The 16,580-nt window shown below is 35.1% G+C and overlaps 1 protein-coding gene across 3 annotated transcripts in view; it reads right to left on the minus strand.

Annotated features, from left to right (window-relative positions):
* BANK1 (B-cell scaffold protein with ankyrin repeats 1) overlaps positions 1-16,580 on the minus strand; it is a 302,892-nt gene that overhangs the window by 254,888 nt on the left and 31,424 nt on the right. For 2 of the 3 annotated variants that reach the window (XM_011967205.1, XM_011967206.1), the window contains exon 2: positions 6,127-6,525. The exons of the other annotated variant lie outside the window; for it this stretch is intronic. In XM_011967205.1, the coding sequence (XP_011822595.1) occupies positions 6,127-6,525 (399 nt within the window). The remainder of the gene's footprint in view (positions 1-6,126; positions 6,526-16,580) is intronic. 3 annotated transcript variants of the gene reach the window in all.

Below are 16,580 nucleotides of genomic sequence, written 5' to 3' on the forward strand. Positions count from 1 at the left end.
AAATTAATAAAATTAGATGAGGAAAATATTTTTCAAGCAGAAATGATCTGAGATGAATTTATTAATAAAGCAACTCTTCAGCTGACTTTGAAGGATGGTTGAGATTTCAACTGAAAATATGTGGAAGGATACTCCAGATGAAGAGAAAAATGAAAGAACAATGGAGTGAAGGCAAAAATGTAAAGGCTGTGTTTGTTCAATGGTGAATGATGCAATTACCCTACTATACAGTCTGTGTCTACACTAATGCTGGTGACAGAAATGTCCTGGACACCCATGCTGGAGCCATATCTTCAAAGAGCTGAAAGACCATGCAAAAAGGAAGGACTTCATTTGAAAGGCTACAACATCTCATTGACCAGTTCTAGGAAGGTCCAGTGAGTCAGAGTTCTTAAGCAATACACAGCACAGACAGAAAGAAAGGAGAACAATGCTTCTGCATAGTTTGTTTCTGTTGTGTTGTTTGTTTTGTTTTGTCTTTCCAATAATTCTACTGTTACATTACTACTCTTCATTTTGTCCTTCTTTTAAAGAGTGTAATAAAGCTAAAAATTTGAAATCTTTGGTTTGGTAATAGAAAAACAAAATGGAAATGCTAAGGTTCTTCAAGAAAGAGTTAGAAGTTTTTTTTCCTGTTAATGGACAATAAGAAAATATGAGAAAATAAGCCATGGAGAGAGCTGTTGGTAAAGGGTAGCTCAGGGGTTGCAAGCAAACCAGGGTACCTGGTCCAGAAGTGATAGGGGCAGAGTCAAGAACAAAGAACAAGGGAGGTCAGAGGTCTTGGAGAGGTGCCAGGATCCTGAAAACCAGAAGGATTCAAGTACATGTTCGTGATACTCAGAAATGGTCGTTGATTTTATAACAATTTCAGATCAGATTATTTATATCACCTATAAATGTGGAAAGACTAGAGAAGCAAATTAGGTAACAAACCAAAACTAACAAATAGAGGACAGAAAAAGGAAGAAGTGTCACATAAACGGTTATAAAACACACAGAAAAAAGGAAATACATCTGGATTTGTGTTATTCCCAATTTGGGAATTAAGAAGACAGGAAATTTGGTTTCCTTAATTCCTTTAAAGGAAAGAAAATACTTGGAGAAAACATAAATTATTGTATCTTTTAAAAAAACTTTTTTAATGTTAAAAAATTTTCTCTGGAGCATTGATTAATTATAAAATAGCTTTCTCTTTCTCAAAATTTCCTCTGATTTTTCTTTGTCTTATATTAATATATTAGAACATTTAATTATTTACATGACTTTCTTGGCATTGTTATTATTCTCTTTTTCATAGCATGTTTCTGAATAATAAGTTCCCCTTATTCTTTGTATAATTTATTTATGGAATGAGGGAAAGTAGAAAAGGGACAGTAAAAACTGCATTCCACATTCTTTGTCCTATTTCACCAATTTTTTTTTTGGACTGATCTCAATTTAAATACGAGACTTTATGTCTTCAACATGAATGGCAACATAAACATAAAATAATTTAGCAGAGCACTTAAGCAAATTTATCACTGCATAGACTAGAGCAAATAGAACCAATTTTTTCAAAGGACACAACCCACATATAAAAGTTATTTTATGCAGTTTGGAAATTGCTACCATTTTGTAGACTTAGAAATACAACTATATGCTTCTGGTTGCATTCTTGTACCTCAGACAAAAATACACTATATTTGAACATCCTTTTCCAAATAAGATGGTTATATTTTCCAGTTGGCATATCTAAGTTACTCTAAGAAATCAGAGACCAAAATCAATGTGGGCAGATGAGAAATAATAGTGTCTCCAAAATAGTACTGTTGTCTACAAGGTGTGAGTTTTTCTCTCATCAAGTATGAATAGAAATATAATTTGAAGACATAGCAGAATACCACTTTCATATCCACTCAAAAATACTCATTATAAAACAAAACAACTGAAGCAATAAAAAGATACATATCAAAAATTTTTACATAACAGTGACATTATAGCTCAAGTGGCCAAAATAACATGAGTTCTTTGAATAAACAGAAATTATGGGTGTGAGGAGCCATCTAAAATTTTACTAACAATCTTCAGGGAGAAAAGTAGCATATGCTTACTTGTGCTTTATTGTGATTAAAAAAATAATTTTCCTATTGTAACACTTTTTTCTTTTCACTCAAAAAAGTTTAATGTACTTGAGGAATACTAACAAGAGAGCAAAAGAGATCGTAAGAAACTTGAAAACTTCCAGTTTAAACATTATGGTGTATTGTGAATATTTCCCCTTTTTATTCTTGGAAATCATCCCTACACACAGACAATGAGGAAATATTATGCAAATATCCTATTTAGAGGAAATAGGAAACAGTGAAATTCTAGACCCAAATTCAATGAACTGTTTCCTAAAACAGTGATAATAGAGCGTAAGGGTGTACAGGAGGAAACAGAGAAAAGACACTTTGAAGAAACAGTCCAGAAGCTGCAGATTTGAGCCAGCAAACATACTTCCTCTAAGGCTAAGGGCACATTATAGATATGAGGCAACAATTTGAGGGAGAAGCATCTATGGAAGCAGTTTGGTTCTAAAAAGTAGACAAAGTGAGGTTAAATGAAGAACTATACAGAAAAATCATATTACAGAAAGCAGTCTACATCTGTGGAAGCAGAGAAGTACAGTCTTTCATGGTAAAATAACAACAACAATAGCAAAACAGAACAAACAACAAAACCCACTCTGTCTATTTCCACTGGCTGGACTGAAAAAACTCTCTTTTCTCAGCGACACATAAGAAAACCTGAGGCCGGGCATGATGTCTCATGCCTGTAGTCCCAGCATTTTGGGAGGCTGAGGCAGGCGGATCACCTGAGGTCGGGAGTTCGAGACCAGCCTGACCAATGTCGAGAAACCCCATCTCTACTAAAAATACAAAATTAGCTGGGTGTGGTAGCACACGCTTGTAATCCCAGCTACTCAGGAGGCTGAGGCAGGAGAATTGCTTGAACCTGGGAGGCGGAGGTTGCAGTGAGTGGAGATCGCACCATTGCACTCCAGCCTGGGCAACAAGAGTGAAACTCTGTCTTGAGGAGGACAGGTGAGGAGAGGAGAGGAGAGGAGAGAAGAGGAGAGGAGGAAAACCTGAACAAGCATAGAATCTATATAAAGATACTAAAAGGGGAAAGGGAGAAAGGGAAGGAGAGAGGGAGGGGAGAAAGGGAAGGAGAGAGGGAGGGGAGGAAGGGAGGGAGGAAGAAAGCAAGGAAGGGAGGGAGGAAAAGAGGAAAGGAGAAAACCAAAGGAGATGGGGAGCAAAAACTAAAAACATATTACCATAAACAAAGTTGAAAATTGTAACCAAACATTTCACCGTGAATTTTTAATGTAATGAATAGAAATCACTTTTTGAAAGCAATTATATAGTGCAGATATGCAAGAAGTTAGAGAGAGGTGAGTGAATTAAGAACAGGAGATGAATTTTAAATTACAAGTGCTCAACCAAATGGTACAATGAGAAAAAGTAAAAGTGCTATGAAAATGAAAGAGATTGGAAGTAATACAGAGGAAGAGAGACTCCTGGAAGCACAAAATGGTAGCAAAAGTTAAAGTGAAAATGCAAACTAAGTTAATTAGATATTAATAGACTCAAAAGGGATTAGAGAGAAATTGTAGAGTGCACTTCAGACTAAAGATATCCAAAATACATAAAAAAGGAATCCCTGAAAAATAAACCGTAAACTTACATATAAGTTAAGAAATTCTTCATGAAATAAAAGAAGAGTTGAATCTACATTTTGGGAAAAAGATAAAAACAAAAATAAGAAAGCATGTCCCTGGGAAAAATAATCCAGAATAGTCAGCACTAAAATAGTCTAGTAAAGTCACTAAACTTCAACTATAAATAAGAATCCTTTAGTCAGCTAGGCAAATACAAATTCTGTAAATTCTGCAATGCTAGAGACAGAAGGGCAATAGCAATACTCTCCTCAGACAAACTCTACCTTCAGTGTAAGACAAGAGACAAACTCTTTTAAACATGCAGGAATTCAGAAACATTGCTTCCAAGGAACCTTCCTCAGGAATGATTAGAAATGACCTTCAGCCAACCAAGGGATTATTAAAATCACAACAACAAAGGAAACTGTCAACAATGTAAGCCCTGTTAGTAGATCCTCATCCAGTGGAGCCTTCAGAGGATCTTAGTTCCGGACAGCTTGACTGCATCCTCATGACAAAGCCTGCTCCAGAACCTCCCAGCTAAACCTCTCCTAGATTCCTAAATCATAGAAACTGATAATACCATTATTTATTAAGTTGCCAAAAGTTAGAGAAACTTGCTGTGCAACAACAGACAACTAAGACAATGCTTTTAAAAACTATTGAATTTGGGCTGGGTGTGGTGGCTCACGCCTGTAATCCCAGCACTTTGGGAGGCCAAAGTGGGCTGATCACTTGAGGTTATCGAGCCCAGCCTGGCCAACATGGTAAAACCCCGTCTCCATTAAAAGTACAAAAATTAGCCGGACATGATGGTGCATGTCTGTAATACCAGCTGCTCCAGAGACTGAGGCACAAGAATTGCTTTAGCCTGGGAGGCGGAGGTTGCCATGAGCCAAGTTCATGCCACTGCACTCCAGCCTGGGTGATAGAGTGAGACTCTGTCTCAAAGCCATACAAAACAGGCTGGGCGCGGTGGCTCAAGCCTGTAATCCCAGCACTTTGGGAGGCCGAGACAGGCGGATCACGATGTCAGGAGATCGAGACCATCCTGGCTAACAAGGTGAAATACAAAACAAACAAACAAACAAAAACTAGCTGGATGAGGTGGCGGATGCCTGTAGTCCCAGCTGCTTGGGAGGCTGAGGCAGGAGAATGGCATAAACCCGGGAGACGGAGCTTGCAGTGAGCCGAGATCCAGCCACTGCACTCCAGCCTGGGCGACAGAGGGAGAAGAAAGTTGTTTTCCACCAGGAAAGAAGCATAGTGAGAAGTGTAGTGAGACGAGCTTCTAGCGAACCATTTGGGGTTGATATAGGTTCCCTGGATTTCCAGAACTCCCAACACTTGTGCTGGATCCAGGTTTGGAAATTACTAAACGCAAGAGACTGTTGCTGTACTGCTGCTCTGAGGGCAGGATGGTGATAGATACTCTGGGAATGGCTTGTATGCCCAGAGTTTGTCCGGAAAAAGATAAATGGAGATAAAGGAAGGTTTATCGTCAGATAGATGTGGACAAGGTAGGAGAAACACCCAGCCAGGAGATATCTCAGTGCCATTTTCATCATGAGAGACATATGAATGAGCCATAGAACTCAACAGTAAGAATCTACATGCATTAGATAACCACAGCTATGATCTTAGAGAAGAGAGAACATTTGACTCATTAAGAAACTGCAGGAGAGACATTCCCAGCAAATAAGGGATTTCCAAAAACTCAGAAATTTACTCCAAGAAAAAGAGGCAACTTTTAATCTGATGTGGCCAAGATAAAATAATAGCTTCACTCCTTCCCTTTAAGCCATGAAACCATAGTTGGAAGACTGGGAGTTGAGAGCAAAGTACAGACTAAGAAAACCAGGGAAGCAGCTGACCACAGCACTCCTTTCACACCAAGCAGAATAAAACTATGGAAGGGAGAAGCTTTAACATTAGTAAGTTGCAGCATTTTGATTATTACATGGAAATGTAATTAATTAATGAACGGGACCTTGTATTTTATCTAAAGGTTACAAGCTGAAAATTTTAAAAGCTCTGTAATTGTAACCCAGACCTTCAAACCTCGAACTGTTACTGACTGGTAACACTACTATAGTATATTAACTCATGCCTCACCAGTTATATAAGAAACCAGTTTCCAGAACCAAACTGTCATATGACTGAGCATACCATACTTGTTCTGCCATGGTCTCATCCAGGCTGCCCTGAAGAATATATTTATAAGCCATTTTTAGAACAACGAATGAGCCTTGATTGGAATGGAGCTAAAAATTAAGAACCTTAATGTATTTTGTGGACAGTACAATATACTGTTGAATAAAAGCAGCTCTCATTTTTCTTATTTTTATCCTAACATCAGTTATTGGTTCTAAAAACTTGCAATTCTTTAATTACAAAAAACAAATAAAAATAAAACAAAGAAGATTTGGCAACATTACCTTTGAATATGATACTCTGGATTACAGAGATGTAGTCTTCAGGTTCCTGCTCAGTTGAGATCTCCCATCTGCTTTGAGAGATATTTAATAATTCATAAAGCTGATGTGAACTCATCACTCCACAAAGCAAAGTAACTACACTTTCTGGTGAATGAAGTATCTTTTCCAGAAACTGACACTTCTTTGGAGTTAGGTCTTTAAGCAGGCTATTTGATAATATCAAAAGTTTACATTTGTAAGAGGTTAAGTTCAGCAACTCCAAATGCCGAAAAGAGAAATTCTCCAAGCGATATAACAGGATCGCTTCCCTTTGCACAACATGTAAAAATACTTCTGTCAAGTACAGAGCCCATTCCTCAGCATCCTCTTCATATATCATTATGATGTCTTTTGTATTTCCTGAAAAAGAAAAAATATTTTCTTATATTTGCAATGCTATCAGCAGGTTATTATTTTTCAAAAATTTTAATATGCTTACTAGGCAATATATTAAGTTGCTGATACCAGAGAAAAACTATATGAAAGTCCTTCATAGTATTAAAAAACCATAGATTAAATAAAACTAGAATTCAAAGATAAGTTGATTTAAATTTTAAAAAGAATGATAAGAAAAAGTATAATAAATAAGAAAAGAAGTTGAGAGCCAAAACAATACCATTACCCAGATAATAAATAAATTAGAAAAAGAAATGAGTAGATTAGACATAGATAATGTTATAGATAATATTTTAACTTCTGGCCCAAAAGAGTTTGATATTTTCATAGTAATTCAAAAAAAATAAATAAATAAAGGAGGAAAACAAGGCTAACACACCTGTTGAAAATACGATACGTTTAGTTGAGAGTTAAAAACAGAAAAGATTCAGTATAAGGATGATCCAAAAACCTGAAGTAGAAGAGAATAATATACACATTAAAATGTTGCAAAACATATAATTTTTAATAATTTTAAAAATCCTTGTAATAAGAAAGATAAAGGAGCCAGCTTTATGGATCAGTGTGAAACAATCAGGCTCCAACTAAAACTGTTAAAGAAAACAGATCTTGCTGGGCGCGGTGGCTCACAACTGTAATCCCAGCATTTTGGGAGGATGAGGCGGGCGGATCACGAGGTCAGGATATCGAGACTATCCTGGCTAACACAGTGAAACCCCTTCTCTACTAAAAAGACAAAAAATTAGCCGGGCGTGGTGGTGGGCACCTGTAGTCCCAGCTTCTTGGAAGGCTGAGACAGGAGAATGGCTTGAACCTCGGAGGCGGAGCTTACAGTGAGCTGAGATCGTGCCACTGCACTCCAGCCTGGGCAACAGAGCTAGACTCTGTCTCAAAAAAAAATAAAAAAAGAAAGAAAAGAAAAGAAAAGAAAAGAAAAGAAAAGAAAAGAAAAGAAAGGAAATCTTGATTACATTGTCCTTCACTTAATGATAATTATAAAATTTCTTCACATATCCAGGAAGGAAAACCAAGTCACCACGATAAGAAAAACGTGAAGTTGGTGTTGATTTCTTCAGAGCAATTTCCAGATGAATTATAGGAAAATTTTTATAAAACTAATTTTTACAGTATATTCATACTATAAAATATTGCATAACAATGAAAAAGAATGTAACAATGCTATATGCAACATGGATGAATCTAAAGACATAACATTGAGTGAAATAAGAAAGGGTATATAATGCATAATTGTATTTATATAAAGTTCCAAAGCAGAAAACTTGATTCACGGTGATACAGACCTGAATATTTTAGGGCAGAATTAACAAATTAAAGTAGGCATGAGAGAGCCTGCTGGAGTTCTGGATATAGTCTATATCTTGATCTAGGTGCTAGATGTTTATGGAGGTATACATATATATAACATATATATGTAAATTCACTCATCTACATATCTTAGATATAAGTTATACTGCAATAAACCTGTAAAAGCTAGATGACTTGGGGAGGGAAAGCCATAGGAAATAAGTAAAGCATTTGTAATATTATCACATGTATTTGAAAAATTAGAGAAAATATGCTAATAATGGAGGTTTGACAGGTCTTATAGGGCATTTACAAAAAGAATTAAAGAGAGGTACATTTCAATATTTTGCACAAAAAACAAAAAAAGAATTAAATATTAATTCCAGAAAAAAGCTCCAAAATTTATGAAAGAAAGCAGGATAATTATAGACTATTTGGATCAATAGTGTGCATGTGTTTATAGTTATAATAATGTAAAAACTAATTAATTAATGACAAATTGAGATTTAAATATTCTGGAGAATAAGGGAAGAGTAAAACAAACAAAAGTATAAAAATATCTATCTTATGTATTACACGAAGACAATAGATAATAGCTAAAATTAGTAAGTCAAAAAATCGTAATGTAAATGTATCTTTTTGAAATATGCAAAAGAATAAAAAAAGAAACTCTGAAAAAATTATGGCTTTTAAGGTTCTTAGAAGGGTGGAATGGTATTTGGGGAAAGGGAAAGTAAAGCACTGTCGATTTTCACTATGTTTTATCATTGTTTTTCATGAAAGTGTAACTGTAATCAAAATTTAAATAATAGAGGAAAATCCAGCCAAAAAATAGCAGAACCAAAGTAAAGTAAAAGGAAATGAAAGCAACTTTGGAAAAAGAATAGGGTGAGTTGAATACATGTACATATAGAACAACAACTAAATGCTGAGGGCATTATGATTGCACTACAAAATGCACACGTTAACTTCATGAAATAAAAGTGATTACACAGCAGGAAAAACTGAGCATTTGGGGAGGAGAAAGTAAAACATACCTCATCTTCAATAGAATGTAATCCTTTAACACTGCCTAAATTTGAAACATTAATTTAAAATAATGACTTCATTCAATATTTCTGTATCATCATTTTTCCCTAGACAATAATAAATAATCTAAAAAGCACTCAAAGAAATTTTTATCTTAAAATTAATATATCATTAGTTTTACTTTAAATTAACTTTATATTTAAAGATAGCATGTAAAGTCTAATCTCATTTTTAATAAAATAGTACCTCCATGACTATTTACCTAAAATAATTCTATCATTAGCAACAATTGTTAATGAGAGAGAGGACTTTGAGAGATACATGACTTTCTTTTTCTTCACTCTTCCATATTGCTTATATTTTTATAATAACCTTATTTTACAAAATACAATCATTTTTAAATATCAGTTTTCACAGTATTATCATGAGTACAAAGAATGAAACACCAAACTCTTGTCATCTTCTTCCTCTGAAAACAGAGCATGTATTTTCTACACCACTGATGTGGCAATGAAAACCATAATGAGTCTGAGATCTTTTGTATTTTATTAAATTATTGAGTTTATGTATTTCTGTCTTTTCTCAATATAAATATTATCTCTGAGGGCAGATAAATAAAGCTATTTTGCAATCCAATTCCTCCACAATGCCAAGCACAATTTCTTGAACAGATATTCAACAATTCTTTTACATATTTATGTATGCAAGTGAGAAAAAATCTGACAGAAAACATATGGGAATCACGTGTAAGTTGTATATGAATCATCAATATAGTTCTGTAATTCTGTGTGTAGTAGTGTAGTATCTCACCCAGCCTGCATGCTAAATAAATAAATAGTTTAACAGGAATAATATGCCAAAATTCAGTATTTTTATGTTTGAGGAATGGTAGAAGGAGGGTTTTCTTCATATTGCATATAGCCAGAATAAGTTGGTCTACAGTTATAAAAATAATAGGAGTATAAATAAAATTAATAATAATTAAAATTATCAAGCACTTAAAATAAATTAGGTCTCTATGTGTTTCATATATGCTGTTTCATTTAATTCTCACAATTACACTACTAAGTTAAGTATTAATGTTATCCTCATTTTACAGATAGGAAAACTGAAGTGGTATTAGAATCAGGACTCCAATGCGGGCAGTCTGCCCTGCCCTATACCCTATACTTTTAACTTCTAACAGCAAAGGACACAATAATATTATTTAAAAGATTACGGCAGATTATTTGCAGGGATATGAGTCAGATTAGTCAATATCAAGCAGCCTGTGGGGTATTCTTAACTATGCACAGTATGTGAAGGCTTACTGGGAGTCTGGTTTCCTACCAAGGAGAAAGAGAAAACAGAACATATCATGCACTCCAAGAGTAGAGTAATCTATGAAGAATTTACAGAATTGACTTTTTGACTCTATAATTTAAATCAAGAAAATTGTAGAATGAGCTATATGTTAACGTAAAGAATTAATACTCCCATGTTATTTGGCTGGGTATCACAATTGGCAGACAGTTATATGAAATCAAAACTAGAAACAATCATAACCTGTCTTTCAAAGCCCAAGAAAATGGCACAGGTAGTCTTTCTCAATACTCTAGATGCATTTTTACTTATGTTGAAAATTGAGCTTTTTTATTTGACGTATATTTTCTCAATATCCTCATTTGACATCAAATATCATTCCTTTCTTCTCTACAGATGAAGTCATTTCAGTATTTCAATCTTTGGTTTTCTCAATTATTATTCACTGAGGCTTTCTATGTACCAGGTATGTTGCTAAGCAGTTGACATGTATAACCTCATTTAATCCTCACTGAACTGCACGGAGTTGGTCCCGTTAGTCTTATTTTACTGATGTTCTCATTGAGGCTCAGAGGGCTTAAGTTATTTATCAGAGCCACAAAGATAGTTGTTGATCTTTATGCTGACTTTCTTTCTTTTCATGCGAAACTAAGTTGTGATGAAATATAAAAGTTAATAAAAACTCTTTTAATAAGCCATGGTTTTCTTTTCCCTTTTTCTAGAAAAAAAGTTTGTACCTGAATAATATCTAGGCCCACAGGCCCCAAAATAGTTCTTTATAAATTCTCAAAAGTAGCCCAGTGGCCTTGCACTCTACTTCATTTTATACACTTGAATTAAATCAACCCTAAGTAATTCTCCCCATTTAAGGAGGGTTACTGTCATTAAGATTGGTCAACTTTTATAGGCTTTGCAATGAAACAATAGATGATAAACTTGAAACATAGAAATATATAATTTCCATTCCTGGAAAGCTTCATCATAATAAAAAGACAATACTATTGAAGATGGACTCAAGATCTGCAAATAAATTATTTTAAATGTACATCTTACAGTCTTGCATCATAAAGTGACAGCATTATATAATGGTTCAGTAGGAACAAAATACAGCCATATTAATTTTTATAAATTTACCATATTCTTTCAGATTCAATAATGCCTTATTTATTTATCTTAAATATTCTATAACAAATGTTCAAACCTGAAAGAAATATTTATCAATAATTTATATCAATAATTGCTTTTCCACCAAAACCAGGTTACATTACATATTACCAAAAGAATGAGACTAAACATATATTAAAATTCTTTTTATTCTATATGCACAGCTTCAAATGGCAGATTTTCTTCTTTTTGAATAAGAGCCAATCTCATACCCATGTTTTGATTGTGCATAATGGAAAAAGATTGCATAATGCATCCTTTCAATATTACATTTTTCTAACTGGTAACCAAACGGCAGAATAAAAGAAAGCGGAAAATTACAAAAACAAAAATGAGTTACAGCCATAATGGATTCAGCAGTAACAACGAGAACATTAATCTTAATATAATCACACACACACATATATCATTACTTAAATTACACAGTAAGTATAACTCAATTGAGTTTACATTCCAACTTTGTACTGTTATTTCTAGTACAACATGGGAACAAAACTGGGGATTTTTCAAAGGTTTGAATGTAGTGAAACACACCATAACTAATATTTCTCCTCTGGGAAAGTGGCTAATTCCACTTATTCATAGTGGGACATTCATATATGAAGCGTTTCCTGTATAATCTGCATAAATCTGTGTAGTGGGCGCTGTGAATGCACATCTCATATCTTCCTGGACCACCAGCTGCTGCTTAGTGGCCAGTTATTAAGCATATTGACCACTTCTGACCTCTGCTTTATTGCCTGAGGACTTTCTCTGCTGCTAAGAGTACTTCTTCAGTTTGTGCACCTGCCCAGCAGCTCATTAGTTCCAGGGATTTAGTGCACCAAGAATAGGGGGACAACCTCAGGTAGTGAGGATCAGAAGTAAATGTGTAAATAACTCAGCTTATCCAACCTGCAATGGGGCAATTCTGAGGTTTGTTTTACACAGTAATCAGAAAGTCCCAATGGTATCGAATTGTAACTCCTCACTGTGTTATTCTGCTTATTAATACACACATTGTCTTTTCTCCCTTTCTTATCTTTCTCCATTCTCTCACTAGAGCTTCATGGGCTCATCATCAAATACCTGTACTCAAGTCCATTTTTCCAAATCTTCTACAGGAGTCTTCTTCTATACACTTACATTATTTAACTTAGTTCTTTCTTTCAAATGCAGGAAGGTACTAATACATAATTTTAAGATCATGCTTTTCAGCTATGGTGAAGAACAACCAGCAAAAAATTTTATGCAAATTCAGAATTTTCCACTTTCCTCTTCTAAGATGCAAACAGATACTTTTATGTCTCATACAGCAACCATGGAAGGGGTTTTCTTTTCCTATATAAAAAAGCATGGCATTAATTGTTACAGTATTATTTTGTGAAGTCTTCCTAACCCTGGATATATAAACTGAAAATGTTCTAATCCCATCTCTAATCACTTTTTATATCTAGTTGGGCCATTCATAAAATTGAATAAAACACAAGTACCTAATAGGGTTGTTGAAAGTACTAACTGAAAAAAATCATACAATGTGCTTATCACATGGCAAGGACAAGAGAAGTCAGGAAATATTAGATCTTACCAGTAAGACTGTCTACATCTGAAAGCAGGAAGGCCATACTCAAAAGTTTCCCAAAAACCACAATAATAAGGTTTACAAAGGTAAATATACGTATATATATATATATATATGCATAAAATAAGTGATTATTTCCTAAGTTTCTATATTGTCTATATTATTTATATACATTGGAATGGGAATTAAAAGAAATTTTTTTGAAAATATATTTTTTATCAAGATATAGATATCATGGTTGAGAACATCTTGCACCTTTTAATAATTTGTATTAAAAGAAGAGAAAATGTGAGTGACGATTTGGGAAAGTTACTGTGTTAGAAATGGCTGTTAGGAAGCAATTGCAGCAAATACAAAAAATGACAAGTAGGGTCTAATTAAACTAAACAGCTTCTGCACCACAAAAGAAACTAACAACAGAGTACAAAGACAACCATAAAGACACATGCACATAAATGTTCCCTGCAGCACAATTTATAATAGCAAAGACATGGAATCAACCTAAATACCATCAATGATAGACTGGATAAAGAAAATGTGGTGGCCAGATGCGGTGGCTCATGTCTGTAATCCCAGAACTTTGGGAGGCCGAGGTGGGCAGATCACGAGGTCAGGAGATTGAGACCAGCCTGGCTAACATGGTGAAACCCCGCCTCTACTAAAAAAACAAAAAATTAGCGGGGCGTGGTGGCGGGCGCCTGTAGTCCCATCTACTCAGGAGGCTGAGGCAGGAGAATGACATGAACCTGGGAGGCAGAGCTTGAAGTGAGGGGAGATTGCGCCACTGCACTCCAGCCTGGGTGACAGAGCGGGACTCTGTCTCAAAAAAAAAAAAAAAAAAAAAAGTATTCATTCCAAGACATAAGACCACCCATTATTTTGTTTCTTTAAGAAGAGAATGCTGTGATCACAAACTATAATATACTACAAATTTAAAGATAAATTTTAACTTTAGAGCATTTGAATAACAAATTGTCAGAATCAATAAAATATGGTAACTTTAGAGAATTTGAATAATAAAATAAATTGTTAGAATCAGTGAAATATGGTAACATTACTATCTCATACAGTCTCTTAAGTGTCCTTTTTTTTTTTTTTTTTTTGACGAGGTCTCACTAAGGCTGGAGTGCAGTGGCATGATCTTGGGGCTCACTGCAACTTCCACCTCCCAGGCTCAAGCGATCCTCCCACCTCAGCCTCCTGAGTATCTGGGACCTATTCACCATCATGCCAGGTTAAATTTTTTTGTATTTTTTTTAATGGTAGAGACAAGGTTTCACCATGTTGATCAGACTGGTCTCGAACTTCTGGGCTCAAGTGAACAACCCACCTAGGCCTCCCAAAGTGCTGGGATTACAGGCATGAGCCACCACGCCTTGCCAAGTGCTTCTCATTTCTCCAATTCAACATCAAGAATGATCTCCTCAGAATCTTATTATTTTCTATGATTCCCCCAGACTGATTTCTTTCCTGGAGGCTGACCCTTATGGATTACATCACCCAGGCTTCCATGCCTACCTTGATTGAAAGCACCATCAGAATATTAGATGAGAAGAAAGAATAATAGGGTTTTTTATTGGCCTTCTACCCACTCCTCCATTTTAGTTTGGACAGTGGCTGCTTTCTTGTGTGGCCATTTTTCTATGACTTTTTTTTCATGGATCCAGTTTTCATGCAATTCCAATAACCATCTTCCTTTCCCTTATCTCATTAGTGTAGTAAACAATTTTTGCTGTTAGTTTGAATGCTTCATTAATCCCTCCTCAATTCAAAAAATCAAGCAAACAAACAAACAAACAAAAAACCCCAAACCAGACATATACCATATACAAAAATCAGCTCATGATGGATTAAAGACTTAAATGTAAAACCCAAAACTAAAAAAAAACCCTGGAAGACAACCTAGGCAATTCCATCCTAGACATAGAAATGGGCAAAGACTTCATGACAAAGACAGCAAAAGCAATTGCAACAAAAGTGAAAATTGACAAATGGAATCTAATTAAACAAGAGCTTCTGAACAGTAAAAGAAAGTATCAACAGTGAACAGACAACCTACAGAATGGGAGAAAAATTTTGCCAACTACGCATCTGACAAAGGTCAAATATCGAGCACCTATAAGGAACTTACACACATTTCCAAGAGAAAAAAGCAAACAACCCCATTAAAAAGTGGGCAAAGGACATGAACAGACACTTTTCAAAAGAAGGCATACATGTGGCCAACACTCACATGAAAAAAAGCTCAATATCACTGATCATTAGAGAAATGCAAATCAAAAGCCCAATGAGATACCATCTCATGTCAGTTAGAAGGGCTATTAATAAAAAGCCAAAAAATAACAGATGCTGGTGAGGTTATGGAGAAAATGGAAAACTTATGCACTGTTGGTGGCAGTGTAAATTAGTTCAACCATTGTGGAACGCAGTATGGCAATTCCTCAAAGACCTAAAGACAGAAATACCATTTGACCCACCCAGAGGAATATAAATCACTTTACCATAAAGACACATGCACATGAATGTTCACTGCAGCACAATTCACAATACCAAAGAGATGGAGTCAACCTAAGTGCCCATCAATGACGGATTGGATAAAGAGAATGTGGTACATATACACCATGGAATACCATGCAACCATAAAAAGAATGAGATAATGTCTTATGGGAACGTGAATGAAGCTGGAAGCTATTATTCTCAGCAAACTAATGCAGGAACAGAAAACCAAATACCACATGTTCTCACTTATAAGTGGGAGCTAAATGATAAGAATTTATGAACACAAAAAAGGAAACAACAGTCACTGGGGTATGCTTGAAGGTGGAGGGTGGGAGGAGGGAGAGGAGCAGAAAAGGTAACTATTGGGTACTGGGCTTAATTTCTGCGTGATGAAATAATCTGTACAACAGACCCCCGTGACATGAGTTTACCTATGTAACAAAGCATCATATGTAGCCTCTAACCTAAAATAAAAGTTTAAAAAAAGAACATTTTTTAAAACTTCACTTGAGACAATTGCCTTACAAGTAATGTCAACTTTTCCTAGTACAGACGCCAACATCCCTCACTGCTTGCCTCTTGAATCAGTAACTAGAGTTAGAGCCCACAAAAGGGAAGGGGAGAAAATTCCACAAAAAACGATTTAATATTCAGAAATTGTTCGTGGATATTGCCAATATGTATCAGCATGAGTTTGGAAAGTATGTACGGAATGAATTTTAAGGGTTATTAGACTGAGAAAGATGAATCAGAAGATTGGATCTGACTGAATTTATCAATACGGTTGTATTTTAACAGCATTCAGGACTTAATGTATTATCTCAAGTACCTGTGATAGTATTAACAGCGTATTAGAATGATTAATTAAAGCTTGGATTCCATGGTGGCCTACAGTCAATGAGGCTGCAATGCCAGAATTTCCCTGCTATGACATAGAGGAGGGGTCAGTAGACAAACTTTCTGTAAACGGCTAGATAGTAAATACTTTAGCTTTTGCGGCACACTTGGAATCTCCTTCTCCTTCTTCTCCTCCTTATCCTTCTCCTCTTCTTTTCTATAACTTTATTTTTTTAAATTATTTTTTATTATTATACTTTAAGTTCTAGGGTACATGTGCATAACGTGCAGGTTTGTTACGTATGTATACTTGTGCCATGTT

This window comes from Mandrillus leucophaeus, unplaced genomic scaffold, assembly GCF_000951045.1.
Source record: "Mandrillus leucophaeus isolate KB7577 unplaced genomic scaffold, Mleu.le_1.0 Scaffold792, whole genome shotgun sequence".
NCBI classification, from domain to species: Eukaryota; Metazoa; Chordata; class Mammalia; order Primates; family Cercopithecidae; genus Mandrillus; species Mandrillus leucophaeus.